General features: G+C 38.4%; 1 protein-coding gene across 3 annotated transcripts in view; it reads right to left on the bottom strand.

The window, feature by feature from the left end:
- gpc6 (glypican 6) overlaps positions 1-18,370 on the bottom strand; it is a 954,464-nt gene that overhangs the window by 242,768 nt on the left and 693,326 nt on the right. For all 3 annotated transcript variants that reach the window (XM_062977295.1, XM_008106861.3, XM_003218685.4), the window contains exon 4: positions 6,515-6,680. In XM_062977295.1, coding sequence (XP_062833365.1) covers positions 6,515-6,680 — 166 coding nt within the window. The remainder of the gene's footprint in view (positions 1-6,514; positions 6,681-18,370) is intronic.

Here is an 18,370-nt window from a genome sequence, read left to right as displayed (position 1 = left end):
CATTAGACCAACATGAGTATGAAATACAAGCTGGATTAGCAAAGCATAAAATGGAAGGTATTTCTGCTTGAACTCTGCTGCATGAAAACTACGAGTTACAGTACAGGCACACAGTAAGCTCTTGCAAACGATATATCAACATCAGTGGCTAGGTGTTGTTTTATTTTGGCTGCCATTCACTGAATAATCCTGTATATTAGAAATTGTCCCCTGTCTTGGTGTTTTTATAGGTGTTCTATCTTTGGGAAATGACCAGCTTGGAAAAACAAGAGAGATGTATCCAATATGGAATTCAGAGAAGTTATTGAGAATATAGAATTGGCACATCATGCAAAGTGCTTAGAATCACTTCCCCTTCCCTTTCTTGATATCAGACCATTCTTATAACTTATTCATCAGCTTCTGCTTGTTTCAAAATACTGAATAAATAGAACAATGTGTTAGTGGGATGTGTATGCCACAATTTGCCTAGTTAAAATAACTAATAGGGTCTTATGCATCAGTGAGTACAGGCAGTTCATGAGTTACAAACTTCCAACTTACATTGACTCCTCTTTACAAATAGATGAAACAACAGGAAGTGAGAGAACTTACCCCTAGAAAGGGAAATTCACTCCTGGAAGAGTTATCATGGGGAAAAGATGTCTCAACTGAAGCTTTATCACTAATCCTTGTTTCCACAACAAGCCAAAAATGTTAAAATCCAATGGTCACAAGGCCAGAAACTGAGGCAAAGCAAACGTTACAGGGGTGTTAACCCTTCCCTATGTTATCCAGAACCAATTATTATTAAACTTACATACAAATTCAGCTTAAGAACAAACCCATATAATCTATTTTGTCTGCCTGTACCAGAGTATAACATCCAGGTGTGGATACTGATAAGGGTTACTTTCAAAACAGAAATTTTCCATATCTGATGGGGAGATGCTTCAGTATTTATCTTTGGAAATTCCGCAATGTGTAACAGTGTGAATGACTCACATTATTACCAACTTCAGCAGTGTTACCAAAATAACTGAGTCAAAGGCCTTGTTTCAAATATGAAGCATTTCAAAAATCATTATCTCTCTCTATATCTTCTCTACTTTATCACAGGAGTAGTGTATCAGTATTAGGAAGGAATTAGATTGGGGTTTTAGGTCAGAGCTAGCTAGAAAATGAGTGTATGAAAGAATGAGAGAAGTGATTTAGATGTTTTAAATAAGTTATCTGGCACTACCATTCTGTGGTGGAGGGTTGCATTTTTTGTGAGGCCTGAGGCTCTGGTGCTGTCATCAGTGCTGCAGGTAGTCTCCCTATGATGGATAGATTTCTGCTGAGGAACTAGACTAAGGGTTTGTCTTTACTAACAAGAAAACCTGGACCTACCACAAATCCTGGTTTTCTCCACAACACATAGAGACTTCCAGTTAGCAGCTCAGGTTTTCTCGCCTCAGTCCGACTTTCCCTGCTTTAGGTAAACTTCAGATATACTCTGAAGTTTATGGGAAACTCTGGAGTATCCCAGGACTTCTCAGGAGTCTGGACAATTGGGTTAAATCTGTAATGGTCTGGGCTATGTGCTATATGATTTCTACTCCTGCCATGGTAAGTAGCATACCAGAGTGATTGGGAAAATAATTGAAATTCAGGGGGAATTTAAAACCATTGATTTTTTAAAAAGAAAATAGTATTTTATTACAAAATTAAGTCACTGATTTCACATTTTAAATATTGCTGAAAATCTCTCTACCCCAGTGTGGTATGTACTTGTTCATAGGTCTTTACATAAGGACTAAGGAAACAGAGATCATAATAGCTATGTTTAAATAGTTGAAAGGAAGTCATAAGGAAGAGAAATCAGGTTTGTTTTCTGCTGCCCTGGGACTGGGATTTGGAGTAATGGGTTCAAATTACAGGAAAGGAGATTCTACCTGAACATTAGGAAGAACTGTTCAACAGTGGAACTCACTGCCTCGGAGTATAGTGGAAGCTCCTTCTTTGGAGGCTTTTAAACAGAGGCTGGATGGCCATCTGTTTGGGTGCTTTGATTGTGCTTTTCTTGCATTCAGGGGGTTGGACTGGATGGTCTATCTGGTCTCTTTCAACTCTATGATTCTATGATCATATGGTCACTTAAGCCTTTGACGATATAGGTACAGAAAAATAGAAATTAACCACATATCAAATAATTCTCCCAAAGATACTTAGATTAAATCTGAATCTTCCAGGAAAATAACATGCCATTTTATAATAGGAAAAACTATTCGGATTAGAAAAGGTTGACCACCCACCACTTGGTAGATTCATCAACATTTTACACATCCTAGAAATGACAAGAGACAATGTTTGTGTAAAGGAAATAAGGGTGGCTTATTGTAAGATGAGGCTTCTATTCTCATGTTAATGAAAGTCATTTAGGATTAAGCCCTGTAAGCACTGAGACAGGAAGGCTAGGATTTCTTACTTTTATCTCTCTGGGGTTTTGGTGACAAGCAAAGAGATATACATGAGAAGCAAGGCAGACTAGTTTTGCTGAATCTTCCTACGATTTCTGTGGCAATGTCAAATCCGCTCAGGATATTCATCAAATAAAACTTTCAAGGATGGTAGTAACAAAGCATGGAAAGAAGATGTGTACAAACTGTAGAAGTTGTATAAGGGTGAATACTTCCAGAGACAAATACATAATAGGATGGCAAAAGGAGATTTGGGTGAGTATTGTAGAGCCCATAAAATAATATCCTTGTCTATTTAGGACAGTTGGAGGATAAAAACTTGGTTGGGGATAATTTGTCTAAATATAAATACTCACGTTTTTCCTATAAACAAAGCAATGTTTTAGATGCAATGAATTGTGTTAACACTACAACATTACAGTTGCTTCTATTATAGCTTTCAAAAGTGTTGGTGTTACACTTGTTATTAAAAAGGAAAACTGTTATGAGTAACTTCTATCAGTTCCAGTGGATTACTTACAAATTCTGGTTCATTTCATCCAGAACCTGCCTTGACAGACCATATGACAAAAATGTAGACACAGCAGTTGGATAGACTTCCAGCTTTGCATGGCTGTGTAGCAACACAGGCATTACATTCATTTTCTGAATAATCTGTTTACCTTTTCCAACAGCCAAATGAAAGTTATCTGCAAAAATTCTGGATAGTTTCATCTCCATCTCTCTTGCCTCTTTGCCAGTTAGGTCCTGATTTGCACAAATAAACTGAAGAAGATAACCCCGCTTTTTGGTGGCGGCAGTGGGATCATAAATATTGTCACATTTACCTAAGCAAAGGCTGTTAATGCACAAAATTACAATTCTTTCATCATGCTATGTTGCCAACACAAGCTCAAGAGGTAAAATTGTTCATGCATTCTATCCAATCTTTCATAGCTCAGTGATGCTGTATACTTTCAGCTCACAGAAGTTGTGTTTCATATGATGAGAACTGCATATGATGATTGTTATTAGAAGGGGATGACAGCTATCTGACAGAAGGAACCTGCTTGTAATTCAATCTCTCTTGAAGTTCTGAAAATTATCTATTTCAGCAAAGCTGAAAGTATAACAAGTTGCAGTTCTTCTTCCCAAATGAGAACACAGAGTCTTTCCCCAATGTCAATGTGCCTTGGACTACCATATACACACATGTTTAAGTCTAAAACCTTTAGTCAAAAAATAAATCCCAAAAAACCTGGGTCAACTTATCCATGGGTCTAGGTAAGTACTGTACCTCAACATTTATTCAAAAAAAAAAAGAAAAAAGGAACCATCACCTTCTCTGATAGAATGGTGTAAACTTAGACCCTCCTGGAAAGAACCTAAAATAAGCACCAACTCTCTGTACTTGCTTCTGGTCATTTTTAATGTCTGGGTGGGGAAATGGTGGATCCTTAGGTGGAATCAGTGCTTTGCCCTCTCCTCAAAATGACCCTTGCATTATCTATGGGTCATATCAAAATACACGATTTAGGCCCCCAAAACTGTCCTCAACTCAATGATCCTATCCATTAAGGTGGCCATGCCCCAGATTACCTCGGGTCAGCCCCATGTGGCATGTAGCTGCCATTTCTATACCAACCAAAATAGTCAATGGTCGAGATCACCTTACACATGAAAATATATGGTATGTATTATGTTAAAATGAGACTGTAAGTAACAAGTTAAAAGTAATGGTGCAAATCATCTTTTCAATTATAGAAGGCACTTTAAATTGCTAAATGAAAATGATGCAAATGTTAGAATTCTTGCATCATGATTGCATAAATGTTACATGTGTCAAAGTGTTAGCCATTTTTTTAACCATAACGGTATTGACTATTGCAGGGAAAACACACCAGTGCTGACAATAGGATATGAATCACTTGTGAACAAAGACAAATGTAGTTCTCATAAAAATGATGAATGATTCTGAGAATGATTCTAAGCTCTAAACATCCATAAGGGTCACAGGCCTGTACATGAAAGGTCCACTTTCAGTGTTCCCGATTCACTTCCTTGTTTTTTGTCTTTCCAGAATGGAAGATGCATACTGAACACTGCAATTGGAGACACAACATTTTTACAACCCTCAATTTTACCTAGGATGTGGGGGTTCTGCACCACCTCAGATGAACCTGTGCCCACTAGATATTATTAGACAACATTACCCATTATTCTTTTCCATTGGAGATGCTATCTAAGGCTGATGGAAGTTAAACAACATCTAGAGCACAGGTTCCAATTCCCTGGAATATATGCTCACTTATCTTGGAGGAAAGACCTGGCTGCTAAGAACAGCTTCTGATTTGCTGGCTCTTCTTGAATCTCTTTCCATTCACTCCAACCAGAGGGGTGTATTTTCAGATAACCGAGAATATAAGCAGATTCTCAGTCAGCACCATTCCCTGTCTTTTCTCCAAACAACAACAAAGAAATTACATGTTTTTCCTCACTGTGACTTCCTTCACCTTGATTTTTCATCACCTCTGCATTTCTACAAAGTTTTTAAAGCCAACACATCATGCTCATGCTGTTCTATAGAGGAAACAAGTTCACCTGTGCATTTTCTGTCAAAATAAAAATGTCAAGGTTTTTTTCCCTACACTTATTTTTTTTATTTATCTTGCCCTTCGTAGCAGAGCTCTGCTTTGTTGCTCACTGTGCTCTTGTTTTCTACAAAGGTATAGGAAGAAGGCAGCAAGATTAGAAAGAACAAACGTAGCAAGATTAGGCAAGCACTTCAAGGGAATTAATTGCTATTTTTGTGGCAAGGAAGAAGAAAAAATACCACTCTCAGCAGCCAGCGGAATTTGCTTTGACTGGGAAAGTGTCAGATACTCACCTCATTTCCCTAGTACTTTATTTTAAAAAAAATATGTATCCTGCGGCTGCATAAATCAGATGAAGGACACGTTCAAATCAATTTCTCTCCTTCCCCCTCTTCCTCTTTTCACTTTCTCTGTATTGTGGTTACTGTACGTTCTGTTCTGTTGCAGTTCAGTCTTTGCTCTCTCACCTGGACTCTTCTAGAATCCTTTGGCTGCATGTGTGCATTTGTGTGTGTATTTTCACTTGCCCTGAATTCACCTGTTACCCTATGGTGACACCATGAATTTCATAGGGTTTGTTTAGGCAAGGAATATGCTTCACCAAATTGCTGGGAGAATTATAGAGGAGCCTACATCTGCCCGAAATGAAAATCTTTCTTTCCTATTTATCAGTGTGGTGTGTGCATAAACCTTCAACTTGCCTGTCAACCCATCATGATATCATAAATTTGATAGGGTTTCCTTTGGCAAGGAATACTCAAGAGGTGGTCTTGTCAGTTCTTTCCTCTGAAATACATCCAAAATTCATTGGCGGTGTTCTATCCAAGTACTAACCAGGACTGACCCTGCTTAACTTCAAAGGATTAAAGACCCAGTGCCTTTAGGGTGTTTAGGCAGGCAATGCGATACCACCTAATTATTCAGTGTTTGGAAGGAAAGAGTTTGGCTTTTTTTTTTTTTGTAATATGAATTGTGGGGCTGATGTTCTCAGAGTGCCTTCCCCCCATCCCAGACTTACTTGATTTAGGACAGAAATCAAGCATGCTCCATGCTGCCTTTATATTTGTAAGTGGCAGATAGGCTTGAAGCTATACTTTCAAATGCACAGCACTCTCGTTCTCTCCATTTTCCCCTTCTAGACTTGTTATCATAAACTTAATCCAAACATTCCAGAGTACTTCTCTCTCACGCATATACTCTCTCAATCTCTCTTTCAATCCTTTTCTCTTTCTCACACACATCTAGATATTTAACTTCACTGTAGCATGACAATGTGACACTGAGGGAGATTTCATGAAAATAGCTCGAAGGTGGAACAATGATTCTTTCCTACAGACTACCGAAACCTTGATCCAAGGCTGTGAGTGACAATCATGTGAAGGCATTCAGTTAGGATATTCTATTTTCATTTTGGCAAATGCTGAACTTTTCTGCACTTGTCATGAAGTTCTATTTTCCTCCCTCTCCCTTCACACCCCTCCTTCTCCCAAGCATTCCTACCTATGAAGAGATTCCATTCAGTATCCAAATCAGCTTGGTTGGCAAGGCAGCCCTTCATTACGTTGAGGCAGTAGTTGTTGCAAGGTTTCACAGTGGGAAGTCCCCGGCAGTAAGGGCAGTACAGCATCTTCATTAATGCACGGATGCATCCTGGGGTAGGGCTGACCTATAAAGTTTAAGGGCAGGAAAAAGAAAACAAAGAGAGTCAATTTACTATTTCTATCCAAAGACCTGAAGAGTGAAAAACATAGCTCTCAGACAGTAAATCCACAATTTGTACTTCCTGACAATAACATAGCATAGTATCTTCCTGTGAAACCCATCTTGCCAATTAATGAAGCTAGCATAGATATCAATGATTCCAAGGCATGTGGAAGTAAACACCTCAGCACTGTTATTTGTGATATTTAAAGGCCAATTTCCTTTGCAGACAGAGCAATTCATCCATCCCTAAGTATTCATTCTTGTCAGCTTGCAAATAGGTTTATTCAAGTAAGCCTTGAATGGTTTAAATATAACAAGTAAATTCGGGCTTAGAGAGATCTATGCTAGCTTGATAATTGTCAGAACATTATAGATTCTAAAGAAAGGTTATCTTCCAGAATGGTTTAGTGTTTTGAGCATAGAACTAGGACTCTGGAAACAAGGGTTAAAATCTCTGCTCAGTCATGGAAACCCATTGTCACCTTAAGTCACCCACTGTCACCTTAAGTCACACTCTGTCAGCCTCAGCGGAAGGCTAAGTTAAACTCCCTCTGAACAAATCTTGCCAATAAAACTCCATGATAGGGTTCCTCCTAGAGTCATCTAAGTTAGGAATGACTTGAAGGCACACAAGGACAGCAAAAAGTATCAGTGTGTCACTCAGACATAGTTCTGAATTAAAGTACTCCCTCCCATTTGACAGACTTTGTATTTCTGGGTGCGAAGATTACTGCAGATGCAGACTGCAGCCAGGAAATTAGAATACAAAGTCTGCATAGTTAAAGCAATGGTATTCCCCGTAGTAACCTATGGATGTGAGAGCTGGACCATAAGGAAGGCTGTGCGAAGGGAGATAGACACTTTTGAACTGTGGTGTTGGAGGAAAATTCTGAGAGTGCCTTGGACCGCAAGAAGATCCAACCAGTCCATACTCCAGGAAATAATACCCGGCTGCTTACTGGAAAGAAGGATATTAGAGGCAAAGATGAAGTACTTTGATCACATAATGAGAAGACAGGATAGCTTAGAGAAGAGAATGATGCTGGGGAAAATGGAAGGAAAAAGGAAAAGGGGTTGACCAAGGGCAAGATGGATGGATGGCATCCGACAGGGAGCTCTGGCATGGGCTGGTCCATGAGGTCACTAAGAGTCGGAAGCAACTGAATGAATAAACAACTCCCATTTGTATTTCAGTTATTACTTTAAAATGTATTCTCTCACCCAACTAAGGACATTTTGCTACTGTCTAATATACGGTCATGACAGGATGTCCTAATATAGTGAGACCATCTCTCAAGGACTTCCATTCTGATCAATTTATTAGTTCAGGGAACATGGATCACTTCAGTTCACTTTGAAAGGAGTAAAGAACAAAACCTTCCTTCATCCTTAATTTGGAAAGGTAAAAACTCAGCACACTCCTGGCTGACACTGGGCTAAAGCAAAGTTAAAAAGGTCACATCAACCTGCCCTATGTTGTAACAATTATACTAGTAGATAACTTGGAAGCGGGAGAAGTAAACACACATATACATACAATGGATTAAAGGCCATTATCTATATTTTTGTTTTTAGAGTCCATAAAAGAAGTTCACCCATGATCCTTTTCTGGCAATATTGAACGTATTTCGGTTTGTGTTTACTGGGCTGCACAATCATCCTTTCAGCTCCATATGCTTTCTGTGTTTCTTTGACTCATTATCTTAGTGGAAGGCAGTCACTTCCCGCTGACTGTTTTTGCAAATATTAGGGAAAGCAAATGCTATTTAGCAAATAATGATGTTTTGAGGGTAAAAAAAATCCTCTTGTTTTTTTCTTTTAAAACTAAATTTGATCGCTGCTTGACTCAAAATATTGGTTTCCCCATTGACAATTGCTTATCTTTCCCAAGTTCAGTGCAGTGCTGCTGGTTTAGCTGAACAAGCTTGCAATTTTCTGTGCTGGGGAGTAGAAAGGGGCTGATCGAGAGATACACGGTTCTTTAATCTCCCAGCACTAATCCCTGGCTTTCAAAAGAGAGGATGTTGTTCCATGTCTTCCAGTGTATGACTGACAGTTTTAGTTATAGCAAAGTTCTTCCCTGCCCAGTCTTCAGCTTTCTTTCTTTACTGGCCCTGTTCTCCCTCAGCTGTAGTGTTGAATTCAGGAATGAGTTGCTCTGAGTCAGGAATGTCTCCCTTGTCTGCAGGAAGGAGAATCCATTCTCCATTTTATTCTGAACAATAAACAATTGGTCAAAGATTCTGCCTGTCTATGGACAACCAGCCTCTGTTGGGTGGAGAAGTCTATCAGTAACTGCAGATCTCATTGGGAACTCATCCTCCATTGTATGGGCAATGGAGGATGAGGTGAAGTTTACAGCTTGAGAATATTACTTTTAGAGTTCCGATTTCCAAACTCTCCAGACAATAAGTCCAGGAGGCCTAGAGGATTTGGGAACTTGTAGATCAAAAGGTAACTCTTCTCAGCTCTGGACTGGATATAAACACCCATTCACACCAATACATGCATGTACACATAAACACACATCTAAATTAGGTGTGATGTGGGCTGATATTGAAGTGTGTTATATTACCCTGACTAGGATCACTGTTTCCCCAATGTTTAAAGTAGTGCCATGATAGTAACATGTTTGCTGTGAGAACATACTAAATTTGAGAACTCCCTGCATTGCCTGGCTTTGGTTTAACTGGGCATTGACATTGTTTGCAATTTATTCCATCAATAAACCCATCAAGGTGAGATTGGCACTTTAATTGTCAGTGACCACTTCTATTAACTATACTCACAGTATCCACCCTTAGGTGTTACAAACACTAGTCTGCCACCTAATTTAGAAGAGGGTGCTATAGCCTGGATGCACTGATCTTTACACTGAAGGAAATATTTGGTTTTTTCGGCGTTAAAACTAGAGTTGATCAGAAAATGTTCAGCACATTTGAGTCATTCCTGGTTGTGCATTGGTGAAAAAAATGTGTGCAGTTGGTTGGCAATGTGAGTGAATTTGACAACGACTGAGGGAGGATTCAGAAAAATTGGGGAGGGGAAGGTATATAAAGGTGGATTTGGCTTACATTAATTTTCAACAAGGAACTCTTGGTTTACACACAAGACTCTCCTCATAGTGTAATAATGGACTGAGATTCTACATCATGAAGATGCAGTGTAAATGTTCTGCAGGCAGAAAGATGTTATGCCTCCTGTTTCATTTTCCTATAAACCTGCCCTATTGATGCTGACTGCCCCTGACATGGTTTGGAGAGAGGAGAGGATGTCTGGAAAGCATCTGGCTATGTCTCTATAGCCAGATGTATCTGTGGATCCTCCCAGAGGCCCTGGGGGGTTGATGCCTTCATTATTCGTCTGTCTAAAGGGAAGTATCCAGATGCTTCTCGGATGTTTTCCATTTTCCAACAGCCATTTTATGATCATATTTGAAAGTGGGCAGCATGGAAAAGAAGGATTTAAAAGAAATATGGTTTTCTGTTTTCTGAGGGTGTTAGAGAATTCTAACTTTTACCATTACCAAAATAGTGAATTGGAGAGATGCATGTTGGGATTACAAATAGAATGCCAGTCAAAATCTCCAAAGTCAAACTAGTTGTAGGGAGGTAAAGTTTTGAGGAGGAAAATATAGAGGCCAAGGTCCCACTGAACTGTTGGCAGTGTAGTTGTGCACAGGGGCAGAAAGAAGGCTGTTCCTTATTCTCCAGATACACAAGAACCACCATAGGTCTGTCCCTGACCACACAATGGCCACTGTATTGATCTAAAGTGCTATTCAAATGCTTTATTACATCTGGAAATGAAGGAAGAGTTTTCATCACCTAGACAAAGATGCAGACTGTTATTACTTCTCAAGGTACACCTGGGGCAGAGTTGTGCCTGGGAGTTCTTTAGTTGTTTTGGTTCACCCAAACAAAAGCATTGCACAAAGAGGCACTGAATAACTTCTTTTTTGATGCCCAAGAAAGATATATTCCCCAACAAGATTCTAGCCATGGTGTTGAATAGGCAAAGAGAACATGCCAGTTGAACTTGACAAAATATACAATTTTTGTTGATAACCTCAGGTTCTTTAATAACAGTGATACATGAATTATCACTGAATTATCAAACAGTGATACATGAATTAGCTATGTTCCCTTAAGCATTCTACTCAGAGGTTGGAAAAGGTTTTTTTGGGGGTCAGCAGTTCCCAGAATTCCCAGACTAGCGTCACCATTTGACTGAAGAATCCCTGGAAACACAGTAGCTGAAATACAACGCCAGCTTTCTTGGGTAAACCAAATTCACTCACTCCATCTCTGTATTTTACTCATTTTTTCATGCTTCTCCAAAAACAATATTTTGGGCCAGGGGGAGGCAATGCTTTCTCCTTGTGTGATGATCGCTTTTCAAGACATCTTTAGAGTGGCTATTGCAGAACAAAGGCATTTAAGGAAAGACTTGTGTGGGAGACAGCTGAATTTGGACACATTTATAACTTTCAGTTTATCTTGGAAGATCTGAAATTGAGGTAACAGTTTTCTAAACATTGTATATATTAATAAATGGATTTTCACAACATCTTTATGTTTAGTGAAATGTTGATAAAGATCTAAAAAACCCATAAGACATATCAGGACATCTGGCTAACAGGATATCTTGGTAACAACACAACAGAACAAAGCAAACATTTCCAAGAAAACAGAATTAAAAAATTACTACATCAGAGGTATTAATTTGCTCAGAAGATTTTTTGCATGTAGTAACAGATGCTTCTCTTATGTAACTGTCATACCTATTGGCAAGATGTTTGTGCTAATTGTTTGCATCCAATATTAATCATACAGAGATCACTTTCTTTTTATTGTGCTTATGTACATCTGAAATTCAATGATTTTACTTCTGAGCACCTGAAATATAATCCACAAAAGCCCAAGATAAAATCAAAATGTATCCTCTTAAAAGTGGCTTAAAACTCTTAAGTTTAGAACAATATTGCATTCCTTTTAAGGCCAGATTTCCAATGCCCTACAGAAGAAGAAGAAGAAGAAGAAGAAGAAGAAGAAGAAGAAGAAGAAGAAGAAGAAGAAGAAGAAGAAGAAGAAGAAGAAGAAGAAGAAGAAGAAGAAGAAGAAGAAGAAGAAGAAGAAGAGGAAGAAGAAGGGAGAATAGCGGAGAATCAAACATGAAATATAGCTTCCTGGAAACTGCTAAAACATAGAACAAATTAGTAACAAAAAGAGAACTTGATTATGAACTTAATTAAAACAGAATTGAGCAAATGTTGATAAGAGAACATAGAATGGACTTTTTATGTGGAAAGTTTGACAATAGATGTAAGACTCAAGCAAGGAGATATTTAATAGTATATTACAAACTCAGACAAGGTATTGATTACTTCCCCATTTTTCCTTAGAGATAACAAACTAGTACTTTTTTGGGATGTAAACCTTGGGCCCATAATTCTTATCCTACCAATGTCAGTCTGTATAAACAAAAACACTTATCAAAGGATTCAGTGGTGCCAGAACTTTCCACTATAGTGAACAAGATATCCCTTCCTCCCAACAATCTTCACGCATCTCGATCTTTGAACTTGGCTGTAATGAGGCAGAAGCCTCTCACCCGGATAGCGTTAAACCCCGGTGTTCTGAGACACAAATGACAAATTGTTCTAACATCCAGCAGAGAAGGAAGCATTATTTCTGCTGCTTCTAGGGAAGGTAATATTCTGCCAGGCTGGCAAATAAACTTCTGTTCTGTCAGCAGTAACTCTCTACCATATAATGTTACATAATGTGTCTATGGTATCACACAAGTATGGTAAAATCCAGTGTAAGGTGGGTCCTCTGCTCATGGAAATCCTTCCCCCAGCTGATGATTCTAATTGTAATGTTCTCTATATAAAACAAAGAGCTGTTCAGAAGATATATCTGGTGACTTATTTTATTATGGGATTGTCTATGTGAACAATAACAAAACCCCAAACCCTGGCCTTACTTTAAATTCAGTGCTGGCTCTCTATAATGTATGGCAACTTCCAATGAGTATGTCAGGCCTTCTGTCTTGAGCCTGACTTTGCTCTACTGAAGGATTCAGATCTTCCCCTGTGTTTTTAAAACCTGAACTGCAAATACAATAAATAACATCAGCCTGCATTCATTGTGTGGATGCATGTAGGTTAATTCAACTCTATCCTGTATTATTTGGCAGTGTACGAGCACCCTTAGCTTATTTGGATGATCTAGTGGACACCAAAATAGTGCAACAGTAATTTTAGACTGATTGGTCTGGCTGCCATCGTGGCTGCTTCACAGCTTGTTTGGAGTATTATGCTCCAGACTGACTTTGCATCAAGCAGCAGGTGTAGATGTGGCCTCTGTTCTTTTCTTGGTCTTTGTACTACTTTTTCTCATTCATTCTCAGTCTTCATAATTTAGCTAGCAAATACGACCTTAAAATTAGAGTCACTCTAATCCTTACATGCATCCACTGCCTTCCAAATCTGCTTAGCTATTCAAGATCCCCAACACTTCAGAATACATTTTGAGGGATCGTGGGAATAGGAACTACACTGATGGGCCTCTTATTGAGAAAAATGAACTAAATAATGTACAACATTATAGTTCTAACTTTCAAGTATTTCTATAATAATATGTTGTTTTCAGCCAGTAGTTTAGATCTCTTTTACTGGAGTCTGACATTAACCATACATTATCACTGTCAGAGCACTACAAGAAGTGTTCTCTGAATGTTAACACAAATGGAAACACACTAAACATTTGCAATAGTATATGAGTAGTTTCAGAGAAATCTGCTAGAGTTAAAAGTAAACTACAAATTTTTAAATGTCATCAAGAGCCTGCAGATACTGGAGAATTCAATGGTGTGAATGATATTTGAGAAAATGCACTATCTAAAGAAGAACAAAGTGTTGTGTTTACAAATACTATTAAGCCTACATTTTTACCCATTTATTGAATGTATGGCCCATTGAATTCAATGTAATTTCTTTCTGACATGTAAACATGTATAGATGTGCTATGCACGATTATGATTCTGAATGCACTGACTATGGGCCCTTCCACACAACCATATAACCCAGAATATCAAGGCAGATAATCCACAATATCTACTTTGAACTGGGTTATCTGAATCCACACTACTATATAATCCAATTCAATGTGGATTTTATATAGCTGTGTGGAAGGGGCCATATAAAATCCAGATTATCTGTTTTGAATTGGATTTTATGGCAATGTAGACTCATATAATCCAGTTCAAATAAAAAAAATCTGGGTTATATGGCAGTATAGAAGGGGCCCAAGGAAAAAGTTGTTTTGATACACACCATGTAGAGAACAGAGATGTGGAAATGTTAATTTGTCCCTTCTCTATTATTAATTCACCATGCTGATGTAAGGACTCAACTAGAAGGCTGTAATTACATTAGGGAACTGTCACCCCTTCCACACTGTTCCTATATCCCAGGATGTGATCCCAGAATATTTGGCAGTGGAGACTCGTATAATCCAGTTTAAAGAAAATAATCTGCTTTAAACTGGAATATATGGCAGTGTAGAGGGGCCTTTGTGATAAAAAATGCTACACATTCAGGAATCTTTATGGAGGACTGTAACCAAAGTCAGCTGAAAATGGTTAGAAATTTACAAGGTCCTTCCATTTAATATAGGAATGGAGAATGTTGGGCTTGTACTCAAGTCTTTGAATGCATCTACACTGTAGAATTAATGCAGGATGACTCTTTATCTGTCTGCATTCTTAGCAAAAGCTTGATAGGAAAGAGAACATTAAACACTAAATAAGGAAAAAAACCCAGCAGGAATCATTTAACAAATGGGATGTGCACGTGTGTATGCACACTCCCGTAAAATTATTCAATAAATCCCTTAAGAGTCTTTCTTCTCACTTATGAGAGTGAAGATGCAACAGCAAGAATCAAAACTGAGAGCAGTCTATTCTGGGGACCATTAGAGTATACATAAAGGTCTAATTAAATAATTACTTCATTTCAGCAGGATCCCATGATAAGAATCAATAGCCCAGGCCACTGATCTTGCATTAATGTGTCCTTATATTGTCACTAAATCTTGTCATAGTCACACTTTCTTGACACTTTGCATTAACCTTGGTGGTAACCTTAGCTTTAAAATAGAATCCTGCAAAAGATTTTCTTTGCTAAATTGTGTTTTTGTTTCCTAAAAATGTTTTAGCTACTGCTGTGTGGAATCATATATACAACTAAAAGCTAGGGGTGTGAAATTTGCCTCATGCCTCATGCCATTTTTGGTGTTTGATTTTCAGGTGCCCCCATTCCCGCATTTGAGAGGGAAAAAATGTTGTTTTTCAATCTATCAGTTGGGAGTTCAATTTTTGCTCCAGGAAGATTCAGCCCATTGATAGCAATGGGGGAACTTCTGATTCTCCTCTTTCTGTCATTTTTAGGGCTATTGGTGTGAAAATAGCCACACTCGGAGGACAGATATACCACTGCAAGCCCACCAAGTTTCAGAACATTTGGGTCATCCACTGATCTTTAAGAAATTTTTAAAGTTTCTAGAAATAAAATCTCATTTACAAAAAACTCGAAGAATTTCTCCACGGTGACAGTATAGGAGCAGCAGCAGAGCATCATTCCTGCCAACTTTCATAAAGATCCATATATCCCACAATGTATAGGAATTTTTTTTTTCAAAATGTTACTAATAAAAACAAATACTGTTCCTAAGCTTTTGCATTTCTACATGGTTGTCATGCCAGGTGAATCAGTGCAGGGGTACATATAAGCCAGAAGGTAGGGCAGGGGAGGAGAATAAATAAGTCAGTCAAAGAGGTGAAGGAGAAGAAGAAATGGCTTTCTTTTGGTAAAAATAAAATGTAACTATCTGGGGCAGGGAGGGGCAGAAAGGAAGATGCAGGACAGAGTACAGAAGCAAGAAGACAGATAGGGCTATGGAGGAATTGAATTCTCCTTGCGGGGACTCTAGGGAGTCAGGAAATCCCCTCCCTTCACTAAACCACACACCCCACACACAGGTAAAATATTTAAACAATTTCTCCAATGCCCTTTCACAGCCCCACAAATGCACGCCCACCCTCACTTCCTTAGCGAAATAGTAAAAAGAAGGAGTGAAAGATAGTAAACTAACAGAATTTAATAAAATTGCCAAAGGAAAACAGTGGAATCAAATCCATAGAATTATAGAATAATAGAGTTGAAAGAGACCACATGGGCCATCTAGTTCAACCTCCTGCCATGCTGGGAAAGCACAATCTAAGAGTCCAAAAGCGATACTAAGTAGCAACGGCACTGAGATAGAACACAAGCCAGCGCATGATCTCTGTCTCTGTCTCTCTCCCTCTCCCTCTCTCTCTCAATCTCCGAAACCAGGCCACCAAAGTAAAATGGCGCAGGCAAGGCTAAGGGGGAAAATTCCCATGCGCACAACTGCTGCCATGGCGCAAACAAAAGCAGCCGATATCGGCAGTCATGTGGTTTGTTTCAGCCTAGTAAAATCACCCGTCCACCCGTTCCATTGCCAGGGATGTGGTTCCCAAAACTGTTGGATTTCCCTTATCCTGTTTTGAAAAACGACACCATGCACACCCCTACTAAAAGCTAACTCAGGTCTCTGCATGCCAATGCTGATGAAGCCAAAATGTCACCATCCACATATAAGAGAAGCAAGTTTAGCAGACACCCAAGCTTTGTAGGTGGAGAGAACCCTTTTAAGCAAGACTGCCTAGTGTAGAATGAAAACGCCCAGCCTATATATGATTTGTACTGTTGGGGTGGGGAAAAAACAGAGTGGTGGTAGCACTGAAATGGAATATCCTTGAAAGGGGCACATTTGGTTTGAAACTTGGAACAGAATAATTGGTTGTTGCAGGGAAAAGTATTGTCATAAATATCATTTGAAAAGGATGGACATATATTTTCCAACACAGTTGTCTAATACCTGCAGCAAGGTTTCTCACTTCATAATGAGAAGAACACTAATGTTTCTGAAACCACTGATAAATGATTAATTTTTATTCTAAACTCCCCAGTGTGAAACATTCATAAACATAAACATATTAGAAATTCCTAACATGCAAGTTTAAAGCCTAATATGATGATGATACTGCTAGTTTTTCATATAAGGTTGTTTTTCCACACCACAATGACCCTTCATTCACATTGAGAAACTGAGTATTATGAATTGGTCCTAAAGGCACCTAGTATTTTTTCCTATCCACTGTATAATTAATTTTGTCATTATGAGCTTAACCTCTTAGTAGATATATATATATAATTGTGTGGTTAAAGAAATTACATTTTTTAAAAGGATATCACCCTCTTATCTAGAGTAAACCCCAATGAAATTATTTTGTAGACTTATACAGTGCTATGTAGTTAAAGGATTGGTTTTTTTTTTTTAAAAAAACTAACACTTGTACACAAATAATCTTTTATTACGTTTCATGTCTTTTTTTGACAATGACTTGTCAGCAAAGTAAAACATATACCTCATTAATATTCTCTTCTCTGTAAAGGAAAATCATTTAAGTACATAACACAGTGCAGTGATCCCATTAAAACAAAACATTCTATTTATCAAGCTAGGAATAATTTAATTATTATTTTCACATACTTATTAGAATTTGTAGAGGAAGAACAATGTATTATATAGAAGTAACTGACATTCCTGGAAAAGCAAGTACACAAACACACACAATGCATACTTACTTTTACTAAGAATATTTAAATATTATGGAAATCTTTCCCATCCAGTTTCACAGCAGCAATTTATCAAGTACTTCCATAGGACGTGGAAGACATTTAAAAAAGATCTCACACATAAATATTTAGCAAACTCACCTGTCCTTTCCTTATCTGCCTTATCTGCCTGTGTATTAATCATAGGGTTGTGCCCAGATCCATTTTTTAAAAAATGGTCTTGGCTTATTTGGACGCCCGTAATGGCAAGGGCTCTGTTGAACTTTTATCTGAGGCAACAAAACAACACCTCAGGTAAAAGAGGATTAATTTGTGGCAAAGCAGGAAGGCTTTGTCCTGAATTACTCTAATTGCCTCTGGAGAACCCTAATGTAAATTTTCCAATAATCTTTTCTTTATTTTAAGGCTTGGGAGGGGGGGGGGGGAGTTGGTGGCCTAATGCCATCCCAAATGTTTGTGGGATGGTATGGGGACACCCACCCGGGAAAGCCTGGGTTTTGGGGAAAGGTGTGGGGACTTAAACCTACTTCTGAGCAGGTTTCTTTAAACTGTTCTGAAGTAGGTTTAAGCCCCCTCTGGAAGCACCCTGAGTTGTACGATCCCACTGCTAACTGTCTCTGGGATACTAGATGCTCTTCTTGCTAGCCCAACCCTTGTGGCTAAAGCAGGCCCTATCATTCAAACCTAGAACTTCAAGGCGACAATGAATGCAATTTGAGAGACAAAAGTTTCTATTCAGGCACATCAAATATTGCACTGTTCTCATCTGCATTTCATACAAGTGAATACATTACATCAGGTTCCTTGCTTAGATTTTAATAAACTTACGGCAGCTTCTCATACTGGGGACTTATTGTCAAATTATATCATGTAGCATCTTTGTCTGTCTTATAGAAAGGCCAAGACCTATTGTTCATTCAAGC

This window comes from Anolis carolinensis, chromosome 3 (assembly GCF_035594765.1).
Source record: "Anolis carolinensis isolate JA03-04 chromosome 3, rAnoCar3.1.pri, whole genome shotgun sequence".
NCBI lineage: Eukaryota > Metazoa > Chordata > Lepidosauria > Squamata > Dactyloidae > Anolis > Anolis carolinensis.
Note: the sequence above shows the minus strand (reverse complement) of the source record. Positions and strands in the feature narration are given on the sequence as shown.